This window comes from Trachypithecus francoisi, unplaced genomic scaffold (genome assembly GCF_009764315.1).
Source record: "Trachypithecus francoisi isolate TF-2019V2 unplaced genomic scaffold, Tfra_2.0 Lachesis_group12, whole genome shotgun sequence".
Classification (NCBI taxonomy): domain Eukaryota; kingdom Metazoa; phylum Chordata; class Mammalia; order Primates; family Cercopithecidae; genus Trachypithecus; species Trachypithecus francoisi.
This window is the reverse complement of record NW_022681457.1, coordinates 23619152-23645863: the sequence shown is the minus strand read 5'-3', so window position 1 is coordinate 23645863 and position 26712 is coordinate 23619152. Positions and strand designations below refer to the sequence as shown.

At 41.6% G+C, this 26712-nt stretch overlaps 1 protein-coding gene across 5 annotated transcripts in view; it reads right to left on the bottom strand.

Moving 5' to 3' along the window:
• The window catches only part of PATJ (PATJ crumbs cell polarity complex component), a 434245-nt gene that overhangs the window by 48073 nt on the left and 359460 nt on the right, over positions 1 to 26712 (bottom strand). For all 5 annotated transcript variants that reach the window (XM_033225088.1, XM_033225091.1, XM_033225090.1 and 2 more), the window contains 4 exons: positions 10084 to 10167; positions 3398 to 3591; positions 608 to 755; positions 67 to 153 (listed from right to left, as the gene is read on the bottom strand). In XM_033225088.1, coding sequence (XP_033080979.1) covers positions 67 to 153; positions 608 to 755; positions 3398 to 3591; positions 10084 to 10167 — 513 coding nt within the window. The remainder of the gene's footprint in view (positions 1 to 66; positions 154 to 607; positions 756 to 3397; positions 3592 to 10083; positions 10168 to 26712) is intronic.

Sequence of the window (26712 nt, the reverse complement as noted above, 5' to 3'; positions counted from 1 at the left end):
AAATGGGGAGCTTTCTCCCAATGGGGGCAGAAGAGTGAGTCAGTCTGATGAGAAGCCATCGACAACCTGACTGTTCTGTGATGTCTTCCTTGCGGAGGTCCAGGAACCAGCTCGGAGTCTTCCAATCTCTAGCTGCACAAGCCCCTGTGCACACTTGGAAAGGCAAGAAAAGAACAGAAATGAAAAGTAGTAGCATTTATATTCTGAAATATCTTAACAGAGCCTCTCCCTGCAGCCATGAATTATAAAAGGGTAATGAAAGCAACAGGCATAGCCCTAGAGAGAGAAGGATGAATTCTGTGGCTCCTGGAGGGCCCATCTCATCAAACGCATTTAGAGAACAGTCATGGATAACTCAGAATGTTCACAAGTATGAAGAACTTGCTTGTGAAATCCCAAAGCAGGTTCCCTTTCATTCTGTTAGTCAATATAACAGAACTTTCTTTTTAAAGCTATTCCTGCTCATTTAAAATAATCAGAGATTAAATTTCCAGTAAAAACTAGAGTTAGCATAAAATCTAACCCATTTTATAATCAAGCTAGACTGGAACAGTTCCCACTGGACTTCGGTCGTGCCAGCTGAGTAAAAAGCAGCCTAGCAACTCACCTTTAGGATGGTGGCCACTGTCTCCTGTGAGGCATTTCTCACGTCCTCCCCATTCACAGATAAGATCTGATCTCCCTGAATCAGTCTCCCATCCAGGTCTGCGGCTCCGCCTTTCACGATGTCAGAAATAAACACTCCGCTTCCATTTCTGTTAATACCATACAGCAGTGCAGTATTGGCACAACCTAATATTTCCATGCATAATACGTGTGTGTGTGACACGATACACACACATATACTCCTTTCTTCTTCCGGTTTTATTTTCTTTTTGTTTCTTTCACACCTTGGCAATTCGTCTTTATCAGCACTTGGAACTTCCTCATTTTTTAAACGGCTACATACTATTCTATGATGTTTCACAATTTCACTTACCAGTAGCTTACTGATGGACATACAGGTTATTTTCATTCTTTAACTATTGCAAACAACAAGCAATGAATATCTGTAAGTATATCTTTAAGATAAAGTCCTAGTGATGGAATTGTTAGTCAAAGAAAATTGTGACTTTTGAGAACTACACATCCTTTACAATGCAAGTTTTTGTGCTAAGGAATGTAAATGCTTCTTACAAACTCAACCTGAAATACTGATGTTCACTAAAAGCAAAAAACATTACTCTAAATGAAACTGCACCAGGTATACATATGCATCAAAACAAGAAAGCAAACTTCAACACTGGCTCTGTCAGTTGCTCTGCATCCAGATGTGCACTGATTTTTGTTTAGAAATGTAAGAGACTCAGCTTTTTTTGTTTGGTAATGCATTTTCAGAGTGATGGTTTTATGGTGCTGAAGTAAAAAAAAAAAAAAAAGATTATGACAGCACAATACTTGGCTCAAAATCAGTACTCAAAAATTGTAGCTAATATTTTTATTTTAATAACAGCTTGGACTATTGAACAAAAGCACTAGGCTAGTCACCAGAGGTCTGTGAGGGCATATAACATAACATGCATAAAACCAACTTAATTTCTTCCTTAACAAGATGGTTGATACACTTTAAGGCCATATTAGGATATTACCTGGAAATCCTATAGTCGTGTTGGGATAAACATATACTAGATACCTAAAAGCCAGTAAACCATGGAAGCCAGGCTTTGTTTCAAGCTATTACTTACCTTTCCAATTCACTGCAAGAAAAACTTAGTAATATCATCCTGGAACAAACTACTGTTAAGCAGTATAGACTTCATTTTTCTTTATTTAAAAAATTTTTTTAGAGACAAGTCTTGCTATGTTGCCAGACTGATCTTGAACTCCTCACCTCAAGTGATCTCCCCACCTCAGCCTCCCAAAGTGTTGGGATTACAGACGTGAGCCACTATGCCTGGCCTAGGCAACATGTATTTCTTTTTATTTATTTATTATTTATTTATTTGTTTATTTTTGAGATGGAATTTAGCTCTTGTTGCCCAGGCTGGAATGCAATGGCATGATCTCGGCTCACTGAAAACTGTGCCTCCTGGGTTCAAGCAATTCTCCTGCCTCAGCCTCCTGAGTAGCTAGGATTACAGGCACCTGCCACCACGCCTGGCTAATTTTTTTGGATTTTTTAGTAGAGATGGGGTTTCACCATATTGGTCAGGCTGGTCTTGAACTCCTGACCTCAGGTGATCCGACTGCCTCGGCCTCCCAAAGTGCTGGAACTACAGGCATGAGCCACTGCATCCGGCAGCAACATATATTTCAAAAGGGTAGCCTGGCCACTAGGATCTGCCTACCTACATTTTTGGTGCAACCTATTACTTTGGGGACATCTTTCTTTCTTTTTTCCTTTTGTTTTCTTTTCTTTCTTTCTTCTTCTTTTTTTTTTTTTTAATTTACAGATGGGGTCTTGTTATGTTTCCTAAGAGGCTCAAATGCAGTGGCTATTCACAGCCATGATCATAGCACACTATGGCCTCAAACTCCTGGCCTAAAGTGATCTTCCCATATAGCTGGGACAACAGGTACATGCCACTGTGCCTGGCAGGACATTTTTCCTAATAGAAAACTACTATCATGAAGAATTATGTTTATCTCTTAACTATGTTTACTCAACTAGTTTCAACATAGTATGAAATTAACAGTATGACACAAAGTAATGTTCCGTGTTAATTTCCATGCCGAAGCAATGTTCTTGACCCAACACTGGATAAATCTCATTCTTGATACCAGGTATTTCTTGGGTATGGCTGCTTTAATTAACCTCTGCAAAACGCAGATCTTAGTAATTCCGAGTGAAAGAACCTGGCTAGCTGTTCTTACTCTGTACAGAAATATGACAGTCTGGGTTGATTGGGCTTGGAATTCTTTTTTTTTTTTTTTTTTTTTTGAGACGGAGTCTCGCTCTGTCGCCCAGGCTGGAGTGCAGTGGCCGGATCTCGGCTCACTGCAAGCTCGGCCTCCCGGATTTACGCCATTCTCCTGTCTCAGCCTCCCGAGTAGTTGGGACTACAGGCACCCGCCACCTCGCCCGGCTAGTTTTTTGTATTTTTTAGTAGAGACGGGGTTTCACCGTGTTAGCCAGGATGGTCTTGATCTCCTGACCTTGTGATCCGCCCATCTCGGCCTCCCAAAGTGCTGGGATTACAGGCTTGAGCCACCGCGCCTGGCGAAATTCTATATTGATATGACAATTTTTTTGGTAAGACCTTGCTCAGAAATATGACCCATGTTGTCAAATGTTCACAAATATCTCAGTTTTAGAAATCCCATCACTACTGTACATTAGGCTTTCTCTTTCAGTGTTCACAGGCATCAGAGCTCTGGATGAAAAAGGCAGATCCCGACTCGCACAGCATGTCTTTACCGTTTCCCAACAATGCTCAGGCCCAGGCCCCGGCCAGCTTTCTTCTGCAGATCCACAGGGAACATCTCCAAGTTCTCCTCATCCCGGTAGTGTGCCTCATCTCTATACACCACCAGCTGCACCTTCTGGGGGGTCTGCCTCAGGGCTGTGATGGCTTCTTCGTGGCTGGAGTTCCTCAGGTCAACCCCATTAACCTGGAACAACGGGCATCCTGAGCTGGGCTGCTGACGGCAGAGGCCTCTGCCTGCTTTGTCTACTGAATCTCCTTGATCTAACCAGTAAAGAATCTCTAGAAATTTCCAGCCAATCTCAAAGCAAACAGGTAGTGACCATGAGCGGTACAAGCTGCTTTGAATATAAAGGAGGTGGCCCTTAAAATATCCTACCCAACATGTGCACAGAGGGTAGATACACGATAATGCAGTTTTACATAGCTATAAACTTTACTGTGAAACTAGTGAAAGAGACAGGAGAGTGTGCACGCAGGGAATTAACTAGCTCATTTAATTGAGATCAAAGGGAAATAAATATTAGTGTTTAGTCAGCATTTTTAGATTCTGTTTGCTGATTGGATTTGACATCTTCACTCTCATTTATTTACTTATTTTTTTAGATAGGGTCTTGCTGTGTTGCCCAGGTTGGAGTGCAGTGGCACGAACACCACCTTACTGCAGCCCTGACTTCCCAGACTCAAGCAGTCCTTCAACTTCAGCCTCCTGAGTATCTGGGACTGCATGTGTGCGCCACCATGTCTAGATAATTTTTTAAATTCTGGAGAGATGAGGTCTTGCCATATTGCCCAGGCTGGCCTCAAACTCCTGGACTCAGGTGATCCTCCTGCCTCGGCCTTTCAAAGTGCTGGGATTACAGGCATGAGCCACTATGCCTGGCTGACATCTTCACTCTTATTTGCTCACATCACAACGACTTCATAACAGGCCCAGAAGGAGATGAGGGAACAGTATTTCCAACAGCATCCAAGACCCCTTGAAGTCTTCTCATTGGAATCTAGTTCTCAGTGAGCACAGACAGGACCATGCATTAGAAAGCAGTGTACTGGCTGGGCGCGGTGGCTCACGCCTGTAATCCTGGCACTTTGGGAAGCTGAGGCGCGTGGATCACGAGGTCAGGAGATGGAGACCATCCTGGCTAACACGGTGAAACCCCATCTCTACTAAAAATACAAAAAAATTAGCCGGGCGTGGTGGCGGGCACCTGTAATCTCAGCAACTCGGGAGGCTGAGGCAGGAGAATGGTGTGAACCCAGGAGGCAGAACTTGCAGTGCGCCGAGATATCATGCCACTGCACTCCAGCCTGGGTGACAGAGCAAGACTCCGTCTCAAAAAAAAAAAAAAAGAAAAGAAAAGAAAAAAAAAAAGAAAGCAGTGTACCGAAAAGAGCACTGAGTAAAGCCAAGTCATGTAACCTCTCTGAGCCTCTGTTTCCGTTTCTGTTAAATAGACATTATAGCCAAATTATTTATTCTTTAACTTAAATACTTCTACAGTGCTTGTGTGCTACTCCTTTATGAATATTTACTCATTTAATCCTTATACTAACTCTCTGAGATAGATATTATTATTATCACCATTCATAGAGGAGGAAACTGAGGCACATAGAGGTTTAAGGACTTGACCCAGGTTACACAGCTAGCAGGGGGAGGAGCCAAGATTTAAACCCAGACAGTCCTTCCACCCTCAGTTCCTATCCCATGCTGCCTCATCATTAACTCTTAGAATGGGTTACCGGAGATCCCCTGTCACAAAGAAAGTCAAATACTGACATTGGTTAGTAAATTTGATATGAGGGAGAAATTGAGGAGCAGAGTAACCTTGGACTCAAAAGAAAGAAGTCAGGGGTGGTGATTCCCTCAAGGTTTCAGCTAGGAGAAGAGTTAAACGAGGGGAAGGATTAGTCCAGCCCACCAGGCGGATGGTAGAGTGCTTGTGTTCCCCCCAAGATGTCAGTTCCATTCCTTCTTCTGGTCCAGGCCTGTGTGCTACTGGAAGGTCAAGCCAGCCTCTGAACCTTTGTTCCTTTATCTGTACAATGAAGCAATGGTTTAAGGCTTTTTCTTTTATTCTTTTGAGATGGAGTGTCACTCTGTCACCCAGGCCGGAGTACAGTGGTGCGATCCTGGCTCACTGCAGCCTCCGCCTTCCAGGTTCAAGCGATTCTCTTGCCTCAGTCTCCCGAGTAGCTGGGATTACAGGTGTCTGCCACCACACCTGGCTAATTTTTATATTTTTAGTAGAGACAGGGTTTCACCATATTGGCCAGGCTGGTCTTGAACTGTTGACCTCAGGTGATCTGCCAGCCTCAGCCTCCAAGTGCTGGGATTACAGGTGTGAGCCACTGCGCCCAGCCCCTAAGGCTTTTTTAATTCTGACATTCTAAAGACTAAGGACCAGTGGCATAAAGAATGGTTACGGGGAAAGGAGAAAGGAAGAATGAACCCTTCTTGGAGAAGGTGACTTTTGAATTGCCATTTGAAGCTGATTCTGTGAGCCAAGAAAATGTTTAAATGCCTAATTTGCAAGCTGCTGTTTATTTTCTAGTATATCTTGGTGGTTTGTGTGTTCATGTAGATGAGCTACATCCAGAATAACAGTGGTAAAGAACATGGGTTTTGGGCTGGGCATGGTGGCTCACGCCTGTAATCCCAGCACTTTGGGAGAGCGAGGTGAGTGGATCACGAGGTCAGGAGTTCAAGACCAGCCTGGCCAACATAATGAAACCCCATCTCTACTAAAAATACAAAAAATTAGCCAGGCATGGTGGCAGGCACCTGTAATTCCAGCTACTTGGGAGGCTGAGGCAGGAGAATTGTTTGAACCTGGGAGGCGGAGGTTGCAGTGAGCATAGATTGTGCCGTTACACTCCAGCCTGGGCAACGGAGCAAAATTCTGTCTCAAGAAAAAAAAAAAGGGCCGGGCGCGGTGGCTCAAGCCTGTAATCCCAGCACTTTGGGAGGCCGAGACGGGCGGATCACGAGGTCAGGAGATCGAGACCAGCCTAGCTAATACGGTGAAACCCCGTCTCTACTAAAAAATACAAAAAACTAGCCGGGCGACGAGGCGGGCGCCTGTAGTCCCAGCTACTCGGGAGGCTGAGACAGGAGAATGGCGTGAACCCGGGAGGCGGAGCTTGCAGTGAGCTGAGAGCCGGCCACTGCACTCCAGCCTGGGTGGCAGAGCAAGACTCCGCCTCAAAAAAAAAAAAAAAAAAAAAAAAAGAAAAAGAAAAAAAAAAAGAACATGGGTTTTGGATATGGATGCACTTCGGTTTGAGTGCTGATTCCAATTTCCTGGCTATATGAAACCGTGTGTAAATTACTTAAACCAAACTTTTACCGTGTCATCTATGAATTGGAGATAATAATATTTACTTAGTGTTGTGAAGATTAATTGAAATAAACCCTGTAAATCATTTGGCACAGGGCTTGGCACACAGTTTTGTCCAATGTAAGTTAGAAGTTGGTATTTTACAAGGAATTGAAGTAACTTCAGTGAAGGCTGTTTTTCCTCTCAGCATGATCATTCACTGTTACTTTAGGCCAATGAACACAGTTTCATTGTCTGTGAATGAAACACAAAGAGGAAAAGTGTATATCCAGGAAATGTGGTCTGAGTTGATTAGTTTCCTGTATTCCAATAGATGGCACACAAGACCACTTCTGTCACTCAATAAAAAAAGAACTAGTTACCTCCCTGGATTGAAGGTGAACTTTCTAAGCCTCTAAATACTGTTTGAAAGGCCCTAACAAATATACTTTTAATTAAAAGCATTGTCATTAAGCTCTAATATTACAAAGCAATTTCTATTAAATTCCAGCAAGACGATATCTGCTCGGATGGAAGTGATCTAAGTTCCTGGTTTCCATTTGCTACTCTGCAAATCAGGAGATACCACTAAATGTGCAGATAATCATGACAGAAATATCACGGCGTGGCTAGAACATCGTGGGGAGATGTATTATGTAAGTGCTTTACAGAAGCACAGTATGCATTATTTAGAACATTGGCTGTAGAGGAGGAGGCGTGGAAATAGCAGGGCTTCCTATTTGAGAAGAAAGGCTCCAGGAAGACCCAGTTGTCAAAGGGAGAATGCCATATCCCTTGGGTAGAATGGCCATGTGGGGAAGTGGGTGAACCCAGTTCTTGAGAAGGAAAGAATAACAAAGCTAGTGCAGCAGTTCCTCCGTACTTTATTGCATGGGGAAAAGCAGGCATTAACTCTCTGCTCTCTTCTGCTCCCACTTGCAGAGCAGGGAGGGTACGAGAAGGAACTGGCCTAAAAGGAGAACCAGAAAGGAGATATAGTTGATGCTCATCCTATTAATAGAATCATAAATCTTGCCATGCCAAAACATTATTCGACTCTATCTTTGGAAGCAAAATCTGGCATGTCCTAACCTTACCATGAGGATAGTATTAAAACCATGAAAGGCCAATTTGCGGAATGCGAAGACTCTCACGAGTGGAAAGGGCATTGTTTGGAAAAGCGCTGATGTAGTGTTACCCTGTTCCATGGTCTCAAAATATCCCACGAAAACAGGCCTGTCTTCTCAAGGCCTCCTGTGGGTCACAGGCTGCTGCTGCCTCATCACGCATTTGTACTTATCAGCCACAACCAGAACCAGTCCAATGTGAAGTAGAAGCTGTTTAGAAAGGAAACATGTTCCCTGACCAAATCAAGGTCTCATGAACTAGACCTTGTTTGAGGAAAGAGAGGAGCCTGCGTGGGCCATCTTTAATGAGAAGTATAGGCCATCCATTCAGAATAGATAATATAATGCTCCCAGTTGCCAAGAAACTGTGAACTTGGTTTTTGAAAAATTCTCCCACTTAAAACAAATTTACTTTATTCATGTTAACCTTTCCTGGGTGTTTGCTTGTATTTGAGTATACTTTATAGAAGAGAGCAGCTACAGAGGGTCTATCTAATACAAACATAAATAGTTTTAAAAAATCCTTATTGAAGTATAATTGATATAAAATAAACTGCCCAAATTTAAAGTGTACAATTTGATAGGTTTTGCCAGATGGGTATTTATACCTGTGAACCCATCACCACATTCAAGATAATGAACATGTTAGATTTAGTTTCAAGTGACCATTATAATTTGTGGACTTACAAATCATATAAATATCAAGGCATATGTGTATCAAGGCATATGTGCCATTTTAAATATTTAATCTATTCATCTTAAAAAGCCAATTATGATAATACCAACTGATTTAAAAATCTGGTGAGGGAAAAACAAAGAAACCCCAAACTCCTGACCACTAAAAAACCATGTTGTATGCTAAGGCAGTCAAGCCAATACCCAGAGAGGTCTTGCTTATTTTTCTAACCTCATACACTTGTACCTTAATGAATGTACTGGGAATATGTCTTAATCCAATGATGAAACACAGTAAAGGCCTGCAGAGAAATCCTGTAACTTGGGCTGAATTTAATTTGCAATCAGCCTGGCCTCTCCTTTAACCCCTTCTCGCCTATGTTTCCTGCTCTTAATTATATCTCTGGTTTCATCTTGGGAGGCAGAAATGAACCACCAAAGGGAAAAATAAAATTCTATGATGTCATTAGTAATGTACTATATTAAAGTTGCAAAGCAAAAATGCACATGCTCACCATAAAATGCCAACGATTCAATTAAGTTCATCCAATGAAAAAAAATGTTGCCTGGCCGGGCGCGGTGGCTCAAGCCTGTAATCCCAGCACTTGGGAGGCCGAGACGGGCGGATCACGAGGTCAGGAGATCGAGACCATCCTGGCTAACACGGTGAAACCCCGTCTCTACTAAAAATACGAAAACTAGCCGGGCGAGGTGGCGGGCGCCTGTGGTCCCAGCTACTCGGGAGGCTGAGGCAGGAGAATGGCGTAAACCCGGGAGGCGGAGCTTGCAGTGAGCCGAGATCCGGCCACTGCACTCCAGACCGGGCGACAGAGCAAGACTCCGTCTCAAAAAAAAAAAAAAAAAAAAAAATGTTGCCTAGAGGTTTCACACCATCCAGAAAGCTCTTTAGTTCCACCTACCAGAACGCCTGGCATCGCCTTCTCATTCAGCCATTCCATAGTGCAGATACTGCCTGCTTTGGTACTTTTTAAAAGGCTTTAACAACTTTGCTAAATGAGAGTCAATTTGAAAAAGTTAAGCATTTCAAATTTCAGTAAGCATCATGGGGGAAGATTTTACATTTTTTGTCAACTTGAAAACATTGCTGGCAAAGCATGAACTTCCATTTGGCATAAAGATTTATCAAGATTAAGAAAATATGATTTAAGCTGCCATGAAATCTTTAAAATATCAGGTGTATATGTGTATGCATATGTGTCTATATGTATGTGTTTTTAGGAGGAATTTAGTAGGGTATAATGGAGAGGCAAAAAATTTGCCATATTATATAGTCTCATTTGGTATTAAAATAATAGACCCATAAGTTCTATTTTTCCTTTTAGTTAAAAAAAGTTTTCATAGACAAATGTAGATTGATAACCTGTCATGATTCTAAACCACTGTACAATGTACATAGAAGAAAAAAAGAATATGATATGTATTTTGTTAAATGGGAGAGGAATCAGTGAAGACATAGTTGAGCAGAAAGACAACTTTATGGATTGAGATCAGGAAAGGAACCACATTTACTGATATAAAATAAAATTCAAAATCATGTACCTCTAATATCTGGTCACCAGCCCAAAGTCTTCCATCTCTGGCTGCTGCCCCTTCTTCATAGACTTCATGGATAACGATAGCATTCTATAAAAAACAAAATCTTATTCATTTTCAACAACCAGAAATGCTTCCTTAAGCAAACAACCAATAGGCCGCAACCCATCATTTTCTGTTTGTTAATAATGTTATATTTTATCTGACATAAAGATAAACAATATACACAGTTATGATATTTTCAGAGGTATAATTAAATTTTCCTAAGATTATTATTTCATTCCTTTAAAACTGGCTTTGCCTCATATTTCATGTTGAACTTCTTCCATGTGTTTTACTGCTAACCCTGTACATTGCTGCTGTGTAGGAGCTAGAGGTGAACTATGTGTCATTCTCATTTACATTTCATAGTGCATTTCGAGACACGGTTTCAGGTATTTATTGGTATTCAAGGATTTGGCATAGATGTGTGGCCTGATGAAGGGGTTTTGCCAGGCCTTATTACTTGGGCAATGAAAGAAAAGAACTTAGTGGAATGAATGGGTCCTGGAGGAGAAGAAAACAGGAGTAGAGGAAGAGCATTCATGGACCTAAGTGTAAAACAGCCGTGGGTTCAAATCCTGACTCTGCCTTCTTGTAATCTTGGATAATGAATTCCTCTGAATTCAATCACAGCCATAAAATTAAGACACCCATATCTGCTGTAGGTAAGCTTTGGTTGGGAAAAGTGTTTCATAGTTAATGAATTAAAAAATAATTTGTATCTCTTCAGATTCATAACCTTAAAAATTATTTTATCATCATAAAAATGACATGTACCCACGTAGAGGATTCAAGCAATACTACTACAGGTTGTTGCAAAGCACAAAAATAGGCTGCTTCCCACCCAGATTCAGTCCCACCAATCACCACTCATAATTTCCGAGGATCTCTCCAGACAATTCACATTTATGCACCCAAATATTTATATATTTTGATGAGAGACTATTCTAAAAATATAGGATTATCAAATTGAGTTTGTCCACACTCCTTTTCCCTCATCCCCTCCTGTTGAGCAAGTAGTCAAGCTTTGAAATTCTTCGCCTTGGGGATTTTTGTGGAGCTGAAAACTGAAGCAACCAGAAGTCATTGGCTCTTTCTGTTTTTAACAGAACCGAAGAGTACTGAATGGATTATGATAGGTGTCTTGGAGGGCTGCTGAGAGAGGCACACAGCTTTTGAGTGGAGATTAGAAACAGAGGTCTATGGGTTCCACTGTGGGGATTTGAGTCCTGCAGTGCCCAGGGTCCTCCTATTCCTTGCCCCCAGTGCACACACACACAGATTTTAAGACCCTGCTGGCAATGGTCAAGGGCTGACATCCTTGACACCTGTCAGAGCCTAGAGGCTGACACCTATAGGACCCCAGGCATGAAAGAAGTCAAGCAGCAGGACTTCTGGACTTGAGAGATCTTATAGGCTTGGCCAAGGATAGGCTTGATGATGAGCAGGCAGTGCTGATGGCAATGACCATAGGGGTGTCATCAATGTCTGGGTGTTTGGTTGGTACCCTTTGGAGTTAATGAGCCACCAAAATGGTTGAGGTTGAATTTCACCTTAGTTCAGAAGTATGGAGCCTCAGAATTAAGTTCATATGAAGTAAAGCAATGAATATTTATTGCAAAAATGTGACAAGATAGACAGAATACATATACCTGCACCAAACCTTTTTTGTTTGCTTTTTAATTAAAAAAATTTTTTTGAGATAGCATCTCGCTTTGTTGCCCAAACTAGAGTGCAGTGGCTCAATTATAGTTCACTGCAGCCTCGACCTCCCGGGCTCAGGTGATCTTCCTGCTTCAGCCTCCCAAGTAGCTGGGACGATACGTGTGCACAACCATGGCTGGCCAATTTTTTTTTTTTTTTTTTTAAGGAGAGATGGGGGTCTCACTATGTTGTCCATGCTGGTCTCCACCTCCTGGGCTCAAGCAATGCCTCCTGCCTTGGCCTCCCAAAGTGCTGGAATTACAGGTATGAGCCGCTGTGCTCAGCCATATATGTATGTGTGTGTGTGTGTGTATACTTATTTATTTATTTTTAAGAGGAGTCTTACTGTGTTGCCCAGAACTCCTGGGCTCAAACGATCCTCCTGCCTCTTCCTGGGAGCTGGGACTACAGGCATGTCCCATAGCACCATGCTTACTTTCTATTAAAAACAAAATAACAACAACAGAAAAACAAAAAAAGGGTTTCTATACAAATTCCACAATAGAGAAGCAACAAAAGAAAACAAGAGGTCTATAACTAGATAACCCATCTGGATTCCAAATACTTTTACAATACTAAATACTGTACTTTCATTTTATTGTTATACAGTTCTGAAAACATTCTTTATTATAGCAATTAGAGAGGCAGCCCCCAAGAGCCAGGAAAAGTTTCTGGATCCAGGCAATTTCCATTTCAGATTCCGTACCAGGAATACATTTTAGAACATTCTTTGTTTTAACTCTGACTTATGAAATTTCCAGACCCAGGGAGCGTTTACACTGCCAAGAGTTTGTATCTCTGAACTGTTTCAGGGGAATTATTTGGAGGAAACTTGCGGAGGCAGTGGCTTGCGGTGATCCAGCGACACTAATGAGATCCTACCAAAGGTCATTTGTATTAAGGTAGTACGAAGAGAAACTAATGCAGACTCCTGGTAGCACCCTATAATGATACTAGTTTTCAAAGTCTGGTGCCCAATGCCCTATTTTCACTGGATTGAGAGAGTCACATACTACACTCGGACTACGTGTGGCTTTTACAGAACTTGATTTTCAGCAAAAAGTCCTTTGATCTTGGAACATTACAAAAGACAAACAGAAAATTTCTGTCCATTCACACTCAAAAGAAAGAAAAGACCCCCTTGGAGTTTGTATTTCATAAAAGTGGTCTGAATTCAAAATCCTGAGATACTTTCTGGCGCTCAATGAACTATCCTCCATAAAGGATGCCAATGACCATAAAGGACTAATATGTTAACAGTTTCAAATGCCCAACTCACTGCAAATGATCAATTTTTTTTTTTTTTTTTTTTTTTTTGAGACGGAGTCTCGCTCTGTCGCCCAGGCTGGAGTGCAGTGGCCGGATCTCAGCTCACTGCAAGCTCCGCCTCCGGGTTTACGCCATTCTCCTGCCTCAGCCTCCCGAGTAGCTGGGACTACAGGCGCCCGCCACCTCGCCCGGCTAGTTTTTTGTATTTTTTAGTAGAGACGGGGTTTCACCGTGTTAGCCAGGATGGTCTCCATCTCCTGACCTCGTGATCCGCCTGTCTCGGCCTCCCAAAGTGCTGGGATTACAGGCTTGAGCCACCGCGCCCGGCAAATGATCTATTTTTAGTCCGCAAGTCTTTCTGTATTAAAAATTCTCCATTTATTTATTTATTTTTGCTTGACTGCTACTGTAATTCCTCTTAAAGTTATTAGTGAAGGCTGGGAGTAGTGGCTCACGCCTATAATCCCAGCATTTTAGGAGGCCGAGTTGGGTGGATCACTTGAGGTGGGTGAATCACCTGAGGTCAGGAGTTCGAGACCAGCCTGGCCAACATGGTGAAATCCCATGTCTACTAAAAATACAAAAATTCACTGGGCATTGTGGCACATTCCTGTAATCCCAGGTACTCGGGAGGCTGAGACAGGAGAATCACTTGAACCCAGGAGGCCGAGGCTGCAGTGAGCTGAGATTGCACCATATTCCAGCCTGGGCAAGACAGAGTGAGGCTCTGCCTCAAAAAATAAAAAAAAAAATAGGCCAGGCGCAGTGGCTCATGCCTGTAATCCCAGCACTTTGGGAGGCCGAGGCAGGCAGATCACGAGGTCAGGAGATTGAGACCATCCTGGCTAACATGGTGAAACCCCGTCTCTACTAAAAATACAAAAAATTAGCCGGGCGTGGTGGCGGGCACCTGTAGTACCAGCTACTCAGGAGGATGAGGCAGGAGCATGGTGTGAACCCAGGAGGCGGAGCTTGCAGTGAGCTGAGATCGTGCCACTGCACTCCAGCCTGAGTGACAGAGTGAGAACCTGTCTCAAATAAATAAATAAATAAATAAAAAATAAAAAATAAAATAAAAAATAAAGTTATCAGCGAAGACACAAGAAAATACCAGACACTGTGACCTGTCAATAGAAAACAGCCACATTTCTTTTTGTTTGTTTGTTTTGTGTTTAATTCATCTAGTGTATTTAGGGGGAAAAAAAGTCCACGTTTGGCCGGGCGCGGTGGCTCAAGCCTGTAATCCCAGCACTTTGGGAGGCCGAGACAGGCGGATCACAAGGTCAGGAGATCGAGACCATCCTGGCTAACACGGTGAAACCCCGTCTCTACTAAAAATACAAAAAACTAGCCGGGCGAGGTGGCGGCGCCTGTAGTCCCAGCTACTCGGGAGGCTGAGGCAGGAGAATGGCGTGAACCCGGGAGGCGGAGCTTGCAGTGAGATCTGGCCACTGCACTCCAGCCTGGGTGACAGAGCGAGACTCCGTCTCAAAAAAAAAAAAAAAAAAAAGTCCACGTTTCTTACTGGGTGGCCCTGTAGTCTATGAAGCTGTGGTTCTGGTCTAAATCTTGGCCCTGCTGCTGTTGGCAACGGGACTTGGGGGAAGACTGTTAACCTCTCCAGGGCTCAGCTTTTTAGATGGTTTTAACAGTATTATCTACCAATAAGGCTTTATGTGAAGTGTGAGCACACAGTAAGGAAGTGATATATATATATATATTTTTTTTTTTTTTTGGTTGAGACAGAAGTCTTACTCTTTTGCCCAGGCTGGAGTGCAATGGTGCGATCTTGGCTCACTGCAGCCCATCATCTGCAGCCTCCCAGATTCAAGTGATTCTTCTGTCTCAGTCTCCCATGTAGCTGGGACTACGGGCACGTGCCACCACACTCAGGTAATTTTTGTATTTTCAGTAGAGATGAGGTTTCACCATGGTGGCCAAGCTAGTCTCGAACTCCCTGGCCTCAAGTGATCCACCCACCTCGGCCTCCCAAAGTGCTGGGATTACAGGCATGAGCCACCGCACCCAGCTAGGTAGTATTTTTAATAGCACCTGTCCATTCTTATTTATTTTACATCTATGTGCCATAGATGCTACACACTTCCCATTTGTCCCATTTAATCCTTGTAACAACTCATCAAATTCAGTGTTATTAGTCTCACTTACAGCTGAGGAAACGAAAGCTCGTAAGCGTTCAAACTTGACTTCTCTGCAGCTTCTAATTAGGAGAGATGAAATTCCATTTCAGGACTGTTTAACACCAAAGCCTGTGCTCCCACCACCATAGCAAGCTTCTCATCTGTTTTGAATATTTGATTTTGTACTTGTACAAAAGCTAGTTTGGGATTTTCCATACGGCATCAATTCTGTTGAAATATTGTCGCCTCAGATCCACAGCAGAAACCTTGAGGGCATGAGTTGATTATTTTATAGAGACTGAACAAAAAGACGACTTGTGGAAGCAGAAGTTGAAGCCTTTCTTTTTTTTTTTTTTTTTTTTTTTGAGGCGGAGTCTCGCTCTGTCTCCGGACTGGAGTGCAGTGGCCGGATCTCAGCTCACTGCAAGCTCCGCCTCCCGGTTTACGCCATTCTCCTGCCTCAGCCTCCCGAGTAGCTGGGACTACAGGCGCCCGCCACCTCGCCCAGCTAGTTTTTGTATTTTTAGTAGAGACGGGGTTTCACCGTGTTAGCCAGGATGGTCTCGATCTCCTGACCTCGTGATCCGCCCGTCTCGGCCTCCCAAAGTGCTGGGATTACAGGCTTGAGCCACCGCGCCCGGCCTGAAGCCTTTCTTTGACTTCATGAGGTGAGGCAATGATCTACAGATCTCACTAGCTAGTGCTGGCACATGGTTAGGGGTTTCCACTATAGAAAGCATAATGCATAGGCCCCCTCCCAACCTCCAACAGAGTCCCTTTCTTAATTCCATTTGTTATTCTTTTTTTTTTTTGAGACAGGGTATTGCTTTGTTGCCCAGGCTGGAGTGGTGCAGTGCCACGATCTTGGCTCACAGCAAAGTGGGCCTCCTGGGCTCAAGCAATCCTCTCACCTCAGCTTCCCAAGTAGCTGGGACCAAGGCGTGTGCCACCGCACCTAGTTAATTGTGCTTTTTTGGTATTTTTTGTAAAGGCAGGGTTTTGCCTTGCTGCCCAGGCTGGTCTTGAACTTCTGGGCTCAGGTGATCCTCTCAGCTCAGTTTCCCAAAGTGCTGGGATTCCAGGCGTGAGCCACCGCCGCCCCAGCCCATTTGTTACTCTTATCTCTTTCCTTCCTTCTCTTCAGCTTTTCAGTCCTATTTCTGTGTACCTATATTATTCACTTAATGATTTTTTTCTAAGACAAATACAAAACATTGTAATAGATACAAGTGATACATTGATGTTCAAAACAAAAAGTTGTTCAGCCCAAGAAAAAAGATTAATTTCTATCAATTAATGGCACAGAACTGAGGATCATTTATAGATGATCAAGACTGACAAAGAGTCAAAAATGAATTTCCTCCCGGTAGTTGTGTGATTTTCACTGCGACAGTAGAAATGTAAGTAAGATGACCTGTTTATTTACTGCTTGAGACAAGACCAGTGATTTCTTTTTGAACATTTTATTTATTTATTTATTTTTTTGAGACAGGGTCTCGCTTTGTTGCCCAGGCTGGAGTGCAGTGGTGCAATCCTAGCTTACTGCAGGTTTGACCTCTTGGGCTCAAGTGATCCTCTCACCTCAGCCTCCTGAGGAGTTAGCACTTCAGGCACATGTCACCATGCTGGGCTAATTTTTAAATACTTTGTAGAGACAGGATCTTGCTATGTTGCCCACGCTGGTCTCAAATTCCTGGGCTCAAGTGATTCTTCTGTCTCAGCCTACTAAAGTGGTGAGATTACAGGTGTAAGTCACCATGCCCGGCGTGGACACTCTAAAATTATTCATTTGACTTGCTAGCTCTACAGCCAGTGAAGAATTTAATCAGTGAGTTGGGGAATCTCCCAAATAGTGGTTTTCTCATAGCCAGAGGGTCAGACAGGATTTGAGAGACATGGGAAGTCTTCTGCTTAAAAACTTCTCCCTCATCAGTCTGTCTGAAACACCTTTAACCAAGGAAAACTCCCTTTATTCCACAATTAAACATTTATAACATTAAATCTTTATAAATATTTGTAACATTAAAGAAAAAATGGACAACCAGGAATAAGTAGCTGGCTAGCAAATTCATCATGTTGCTTAAGAAACTACTGTCTTTAGGCTGGGCACAGTGGCTCACGTCTCTAACCCTAGCACTTTGGGAGCTGAGGTGCGCGGATGACCTGAGGTCAGGAGTTTGAGACCAGCCTGACCAACATGGTGAACCCCATCTCAACTAAAAACACAAAAATTAGCTCAGCATGATGGTGTGCGCCTGTAGTCCCAGCTACTCGGAGGCTGAGGCAGGTGAATCACGTGAACCCGGGAGGCAGAGTTTGCAGTGAGCCAAGACTGTGCCACTGCACTCCAGCCTGGGTGACAGAGCAAGACTCTGTCTCAGAAAAAAAAAAAAAAGCAACTACTGTCTTAATATCTCCATTCCTAAGAGAGTATTTATTTTTAAACGTGGATTATGTACTCACATGGTACCATATTCAAAATAGTATTCCCTGATAAGTATCTCTCTAGCACTTGTTCCTCAGCCACCTAATTTCTCTATCTAGAAACAAACGGTATTAAGTTTTTTGTGTATTTTTGTAGAGCTTTTCCGTATATCTATATTTGAAGTATAAGCTACCAAGTGCTTGAGGGTTATATTTTCTTTTATCTGCTACCTCCTTTGTTTCATGAAATTCTATAAGTGCCACCTCTTCTATGACATCTTCCCTAATTCTTTCCCCTGATGAAGTTGATTGATCCTTCTTGTGAGTCACCACAAGAAGTTCATTAGTACACTGAACTTATCACAGCATCATGAATGTCTGTTCAGGGCTCTATGCCTTGTGCCACCTCCCATCCTTGATGGAAGCCTTCAGGACAGAGGCTGCTTCCAACTCATCTTTGTATTCTAGTGCCAAGTCCACAGGAGGCACTCAATAAACGTTCATTAAATGATTGTCAAGAAATTGGTTGGAGATAGATAAAGAGGTTACAATGACTCAGAAAGGGGAGACTGGAAAAGCTAGTGTGTCATAATCTTACTCCAACCAAAATCAATTATATGGTTTGAATGTACCTTCCAAAATTCATGTTGAAATTTAATTGCCATTGTGACATTACTAAGAGGTGAGACCTTTAAGGTGTGATTGGGTAATGAGGGCTCTGCCCTCAAGGATGGATTAATGCTGCTATCTTGGGAGTGAGTTCCTAATAAAAAGAGTTCAGCCGCCTCCTTCTCTGCCTCATGTGCTCACTTGCCCTTCAACTTCTGTTACAGGATGATGTAGCATGAAGGCCCTCACCAGATGCTGGCTCCATGCTCTTGGACTTCCCAGCCTCCAGAACTGTGAACCAAATACAATTCTTTTTTTATATAAATTACCCAGTCTCAGATATTCTGTTATAGCAGCAGAAAATGGAGTAAGACACCAAGCTTCTGGTGGTAAAATATTAGTGACACACAACCAAAATACCCATCACAAATGGATTTTAAATCCATTGAAGTTTCCAGAGGATTTACTTTAGCTTAGAGAGCAATTTAAGAGAGCCAAGTATGAGGGACTTAATTATCACTGAGCCCCACAAAAATCCCAAACTCCTCCAAGGGGATTTAAACTCTGAACTGTTGGAAAAGAATTTCATAACATGCAATAGTATATCCTTAGACAGAGTCAATGTCACCAGATACTTCAGCTCATCAATCACCATTTTTATTGTTCAAGCTGCCAACAGGTAGATAAAGTAACTCATAAACACCCCAATCATTTAGCAAAAGGCAATCTTATTGTCACAATAGACTCATAACACTTAAAGAAGCCAGGTGTTAGAAAAATTAAGTAAGGGTCTCCTGTGGGCTGAAGAATATCAATAAGTACCCTTTTGTGGGTGAACTATTTTAGTAGATGAGATTTCACATTTCCAGATATTTAGTAGATTGTTTTAAGAAGCATTTTAGGACAAAACTTTTGACAAAGAATCATATGTAGATACTATTATAAAGAACTATGAATATATGGCTTAATTATACTGCTTGCAGGCATGTTTTACTTAATTTGATCACTCTGGAATTAAACTCAATCTTTGCCATACTCATAAAAGTCCCTACCTGCACTCACTACACACACACAAAAAATTCCTAAGGGACATTTTAACTATAGAAAAGTTTCACATTAAATCTCACATTGAGGTGAAAAACATATTTACCAGTGATCCAGAAAGAGTGTCATGTCTTATTACCCTGCATTAGGGGAAACATCCCTCCTAACAAGAAAAATCCATGAGGGCCAAAAAAAAAAAAAAAAAAAAAAATGTTGAAGATATAGTATATAATAAAATAGTCATAAGTTTTCCTTTGAAAGAAACTGTGGTTTGGATCTGTGTCCTTAGAGGAAAGATGTAGCTTTTAAACACCATTTAATAGTTTTCTCCTCTATGGCTGTCCCTGTTCAGAAATCATAGACAGCCACGTCTTCTACACAGTAGATGACTTTCTCAATTGGAAAGCTGTAAACCAATGAGGATTGATAATATGGTGGGGGTGGCAAAATCCTCAATCCAGTGCTGTGCAGACCAAAACTACATCCAAATCTACACTGAAAACACATGGTTATGCATTGTTACTGATTTGTGATGTCTACTACAGTTACAGAGTTTAAAAAGAAAGGATTAGGTTAAAATTTCTAAAGTATATTTCACTTTGAGTAAAGTTGATAGACCCCAAACTGTATTTATATATAAAAAAGGATTCAGTTAGCAGAGTAGAATTTTAAAAAAGAAAAAAAAAGATGAATGTTTTAGAACACAATTCTTTTCCATCCTAAAGCCTTTGTGACCAAACGCTTTAAAAATTTAAAAGAGCTTCCCTATTATATTCAACTAGAATGTGATTTTAAAAAAAAAGTGCAGTAGTCTGTGAAAGAAAAGACTCAGGACTGGGGGGTCAGAGGAGTTAAATTTTCTGACAGCTCTGCAGGCAACCAACTGGATCAATTTGTTCATGACACTCACTAATATTACCAGTAAAGCACAGAGTTGAACTATATGACTTTTTTTTTTTTTTTTTTGAGACACAGTCTCTCTCCATTACCCAGACTGGAGTGCAATGGTGCAATCCTGGCTCACTGAAACCTCCACCTCCTGGGTTCAAGTGATTCTCATGTCTCAGCCTCCTGAGTAGCTGGGATTACAGGCATGCACCACCATACCCAGCTAATTTTTGTATTTTTAGTACAGATGGGGTTTCGCCATGTTGGCCAGGCTGGCCTCAAACTTCTGACCTCAAGTGATCTGCCCCACCTCTGCCTCCCAAAGTGCTGGGATTACAGGGGTGAGCCACTGCGCCTGGCCTGAACTACGTGACTTCTAAAGTCATTCCAGTTCTAAAATTCTAGGCCTCTATGAATCCAAATGTTGTGTAGAGTGAAGCAGAGAAAGTCATCGTTTTATACAGATATTTAGGTCCTGCCTAAGAATAAAACCTTCTTCTAAATGGTAGGTCAGAAGAATCCTAACTTTCATAGGTTGAACAAGATATGAAAGCTACGGAGGCTGGAGTCAGACTCTGTTTTAGTTACCTTTGGCTGCAAAACTTAGTGGCTTAAAACAACTATTTATTTGTTTACAATTCTATGGGTTTGCAATTTGGGCTGGGCTCAGCTGTGCAGTTCTTCTGCTTTACATTATGTTGCTTGGGTTCTGAAGTGAGTTTGCAGTCAGGTTAACCCAGACTGGTTGTGTCCTGGATGGCTTTACTGTCATGTCTGGGGCCTTAGCTGGAATGGCTGGGCCTCTCTCCTTCCCCATGGTCCCTCCACATGCTGCTTCATCCTCCAGGAGGCCAGTCCAGACTTCTTCACAGGGTGGCAGTGTTTCAGGAGAGCAAGAGCTAAAATTGCAAGGCCTCTTGAGACCAAGGCTTAAAAGTCAGACAGTGCTACTTTTGTCACTATTGGTCAGATTGGATTCAAGGAATCTGGAAAGAGCTGCATAAAATTTATAGTCTTTTTTTTCTTTTTTTTTTTTAATTTGAGACAGCATATATAGCCAGTTTCAATGTACCACAGATTCTATCAAGGTTGCCAGAGGAATTTTCCAGCCTGCAAACAGTGGAAGCCAGCGATGTATGGCTGGGAAGAGTACTGGCTATGGCCAGATAAACCTGTGTTCAGATTTTAGCTCTGCCACTTATCATAGATTTATGATACTTCCATTAAATTATTTAACCTCTCTGAGCCAGTGTTTCTGCCTCTGCAAAATGGAACTAATAAATCCCCTCTTTTAGATTTTCAGGATGAGATGGGGTTATATGCCAAGTAAAGTGTCAGCTAAATTGCAGATATTGAGTAATTGCTCATGAGAGCTCCTAACATAGATACTAAGTTTGAAGGGGCGTATCTAGTATATAAAACATCTGTCAGAGTGATCAAAATTCATGACTCTAAGGATGAGTGACACCAGTCTTGGTCCATTTTTGTCATTTCTGATTTTTCTGTTATTATGGTGATCCCAAAATATAACTGAAATATAATCTTTCAAGAAAGATTGTACTACAAGGATATTTTAGATTATTTTTCCCAAGTCACAGACTACTCAGGATTAAGCTCAAAGGACCATGTGAATACCAACAAGCTCTAAGCCAGACTGCAGGAGTCTCATTCCCAGACATTTTGATTTTTCTTGGTCAAGTACAATCCTCACTGATCATGGATTTTGTATCTGTGAATCCATCTACTCCCTAAAATTTATTTGTAACCCCCAAATCCATGCTCTCAGCACTTTTGCTGTCATTCTGAAATGTGCAGAGTGGTAGAAAATTTGAGTCTTCTGATTTCCTTTTTCCCAGCTGGAGTTGAAAAAGGTGTTACTTTCCCTTCTTGCTTCAGTTCCCATACTTCTTGCTTTATGTTGCTTTGCTTGCCAGCTCCATAGTTGAACGGGTAAAGAACCCTTTTCATGGTCTACTTAGTGTCTTTTTTTTTTTTTTTTTTTTAAATTTTTGTGCTTTTTCTGTTTAAAATGGCACCCAAGCATAGTGCTGGGGTTCTGTCCAGTGTTCCTAAGTACAATAAGACGAGGATGTGCTTCATTGAGAAAGTATGTGTGTTAGATAAGTTGTGTTCAGGCATGAGTTTTAGTGCTGCTGGTCATGCGTTCAATGTTAATGAATCAACACTATATATTAAATAAGGTGTCTTTAAGCAGAAACACACATAAAGCAAAGTGATATATTGATGAGTTATTGAAAATGTTGACTAGAAGCTTGGTAGAACCTGCCTCTGCATTTCCCCTAGCAGCAATGGTTCACCCTTCACTAATCAGTGTTTGCCTTGACTCTATAAAATACAACTCCTGAGAACAATGAGAATCGACTATAACTCCTACTGTTGCTTTTCCCTGGTGATACTTTACAGTAAAACTGGGGAGCACAATGTGAAAGACAGAAATGCAGACAAATGCTTTCTCAAATAGAGATGACAGGACTCATGCTGACAAATGCAGCTCTCTATTGTCCTTGCCACAATGAGGCAGGGGTTGATGAACCCAAGGATGGGAAACTTTAAAATGCATTTCCTCTATGCTGTGGCACGTATTTTTATGCCTATATGTCAATGCATTTTGTGGATCTATATTTTTTGAACCAATTACAAAAGTAAAATGCAGAGATGATTCAAGATGAGTTGGAAAGTTACTTTTCTTCTCCACCTTTGGACCATGAACTTTTCTCTTCTTTGCTATAAAGAGTTATTTGGTATCACCTCATTGATTCACTAGAAGCAAAAGATTAAGCACTACTTAATTTCAGTATCTCACAAGAGCATATAGGACCTGAGGCAGAATATAGGCGATCAATATTATACTTAAAGATAATGTTTTTTCTTATTTTTAACAGTCTTACAATTTGGATGAGTCTAACACTCAAGCATACATTTAATGTACTGCCTTCCCACCATGAGTCATAATAAAAGATTATTGCCTTCGAAGATACACAGTGTTTGCCGAGTTGATGTTGTTTTGCCTGCCAGTTCCATAGGCTGAACAGATAATTGTTTCTGTTCAGAAAATCTGAGAGACTATAGCAGTACAAGGGAAGTCAGCAAGGGTCAAAGGAACTTACTAATCATACTTGAAATCGTAGTTTTAAAAAATCTGGATACTCTGTTCAGCTCACAAATAATAAATTAGTTTACTGCACAGATTTTCCCCAAAATCTCACAACACAGTCAGACTTCAGTTGACCCTTACAAAACTCTGCTATAAAATAAACACAGAGTTGGTCTATATATCCTAATATGCATTTACAAAATCCCTCAAGAAGGAAGAAAATGGATTATAATGTTCAGTACCTACTGTTTTGAAATATTTGAAACATTCTCAGCTAATAAGCTATAGACAACATAAGTGAGCATTATAACAGCAATAAATAATGGCGGCTCTTTTGACAAAAAAAGATTAAATACTCAGTTACACTGGAAGAAATAATACTAATCTCTGTGTGTGTGTGTGTGTGTGTGTGTGTGTGTGTGTGTGTGTGTGTGAGAGAGAGAGACAGAACCTAGGTTAGGTTCAGTGGTTCATACCTATAATCCCAGCACTTTGGGAGACTGAGGCGGGAGGACTGCTTGAGCCCAGGAGTTTGAGATCAGCCTGAGCAACAGAGTAAGACCCCATCTATATAATTATTTTAAAATATAAAAATAAAAAAAAGAGAAACAGAGTCTTAGTTTGTCACCCATGCTGGAGTGCAGTGGCAGTACCATACCTCACTGTAGCTTTGAGGTCCCAGACTTAGACAATCCTCTTGCCTAGCCTCTTGAGTAGCTGGGACCAGAGGGGACACACCACCACACCTGGATAATTTTTTAATTTTTTGTAGAGACAGGGTTACTATGTTGCCCAAACTGGTCTTGAACTCTGGGCCTCAACTGATCATCCTGCCTTGGCCTCCCAAAGTGCTGGGATTACAGGCATAAGCCACTGTGCCTGGCTGTGTGTGTGTTTTTTAACGCAATGGACTATGCAAGCAACCCTAAAACCCAGACTCAGGGACTGCAAACTATCACATATATTTACAGGTAACTAATATGTGAAATAAAATCACAGCAATACATGGCTAATATAAGAACTGCTATAAATATACTAAAATGGTTTACATTTCAAGACTGAACAAGTTTTTGCTTCTTAAGCTCAAAAAAGAAATGGTTTTATATTTATTTAAAATGGAATTCCCTTACCCAAGTCTTCATTTAACAAAAAGTTGATACTTATCAATATGAATATAATTTTTCATACAGAAATATAGACTTATTTTAAGGAAATGGTATAAGATTTGCATTATATTTTATAAGTCCCCACAGTTCCATTTGGTTCTTATTTATTAAATTTGACTTAGCTTACATAATATTTTTGCTTATATCCATATTCTTTAAGACCAGAAATGTCCAAATCTAGAAATTCAAAGGTACTATTCATTAACATTCTTTCACTGTGATTCATAGACTTTTTGCAAACTCTGCTTTGATTCTAAAATAAAACTAAGGTAATAAGATGTTTTGTATAAAAATATATGACTTAAGCAATAACAATAAAAGGAGCTTGGCTTTGGTGGATCACACGCCAAAGCAAACCACACTCCTCATGAAATAGACTGTACAAAGTTCATGTCAAGGGGAATAACAAAATAAAACACTTAATCAAATATAAAATAGCTTTCTATTCTGCTTATTTCAAAAACATCCAGGGGTTTAAGTTACTGTAGTCCTACATTTAAATTATCAAAAGCAGTACCAGAATGCAACATGATGAGGGGTTAAGTGAGGTCACTTCAGAACAACATATGGTTATAGCTAGAGAACAGGTATTCTTTATTTCAATTTCTAGATAGATGAATTTTGCCGCATAGTACCCAAATGGGAGACAGTATGTCTACCACGATATTTCTTGCTAATGTATCTGCCCTATAGAACTTTTGTTTAATAAGAATGAATTAAATTGGGATTAAATCAGGTGATCGAAAAAAATGTGGATTTGAAATTTAGAGAGAAATGACAAGATTCTAACTTTTGGCCGGGCACAGTGGGTCATACTTGTAATCCCAGCACTTTGGGAGGCTGAGGTGGGTGGATTGCCTGAGCTCAGGAGTTTGAGACCAGCCTGGGTAACATGGTGAAACCTCATCTCTACTAAAAATACAACAAATTAGCTGGGTGTGGTGGTGCGCATCTGTAGTCCCAGCTACTCAGGAGACTGAGGCAGGAGAATCACTTGAACTCGGGAGACGGAGGCTGTAGTGAGCCAAGATTGTACCACGGTACTCCTGCCTGGGTGACAGAGTGAGACTTGGCTCCAAAATAAATAAATAAATAAATAAACAAACAAATAAATAAATAAATGAATGTCATTTTCTTGTCAGGCACAGTGGCTCACGCCTGTAATCCTAGCACTTTGGGAGGCCAAGGCGGGTGGATCACCTGAGGTCAGGAGTTCAAGACTAGCCTGGCCAACATGGCAAAACCCCATCTCTACTAAAAATACAAAAACTAGTTGGGCATGGTGGTGGGCACCTGTAACCCCAGCTATGTGGGAAGCTGAGGCAGGAGAATTGCTTGAACCTGGGAGGCGGAGGTTGCAGTGAGCTGAGATTGCACCATTGAACTCCAGCCTGGACGACAAGAGTGAGACTCCGTTTCAAAAAAAAAAAAAAAAAATTCCAACTCTGATATTTGCAGGACTTTTTATCATTAAGAATATCTAAATCTAAAAAGGGAATAGTGCTTGAATCACATTTTATTTTATTTTTTAACAGAAAAGGTCTTGCTCTGTTGTTCAGGCTGGAATGCAGTGGCACAATGATAGTTCACTGCAGCCTTGACCTCCCAGGGTCAAGCCATCCTCCTGCCTCAGCCTCCCAGGTAGCTGGGACTACAGGCACACACCACCATGCTCAGCTAATTAAAAAACATTTTTTTTGAAGAGACAGGGGTCTTCAAAAAAGCTATGTTGCCCAGGCTGGTCTAGAACTCCTGGCCTCAAGCAATCCTCCCATCTCAGCCTCCCAAAGGTCTGAGATTACAGATGTGAGCCACCGCACCTGGCCTTGAATCACTTCATTTCTTCTTCTTTTTTTTTTTTTTTGAGACAGAGTCTCTGTCGCCTAGGCTGGAGTGCAGTGGTGTGATCTTGGCGCACTGCAACCTCCACCTCTTGTGTTCAAGTGGTTATCCTGCCTCAGCCTCCCAAGTGTCTGGGACTACAGGCACGTGCTACCATGCTCAGCTAATTTTTGTATTTTTAGTAGAGACAGGGTTTTGACATGTTGGCCAGGCTGGTTTCAAACTCCTGACCTCTGGTGATCCACCCACCTGGGCCTCCCAAAGTGCTGGGATTACAGGCATGAGCCACTGTGCCCGGCCTATTTTATTTTTAAAAATAATAAGAGATGGGGTCTCACTGTGTTGCCCAGGCTGGCCTCAAACTCCTGGGCTCAAGTGATCCACATGCCTCAGC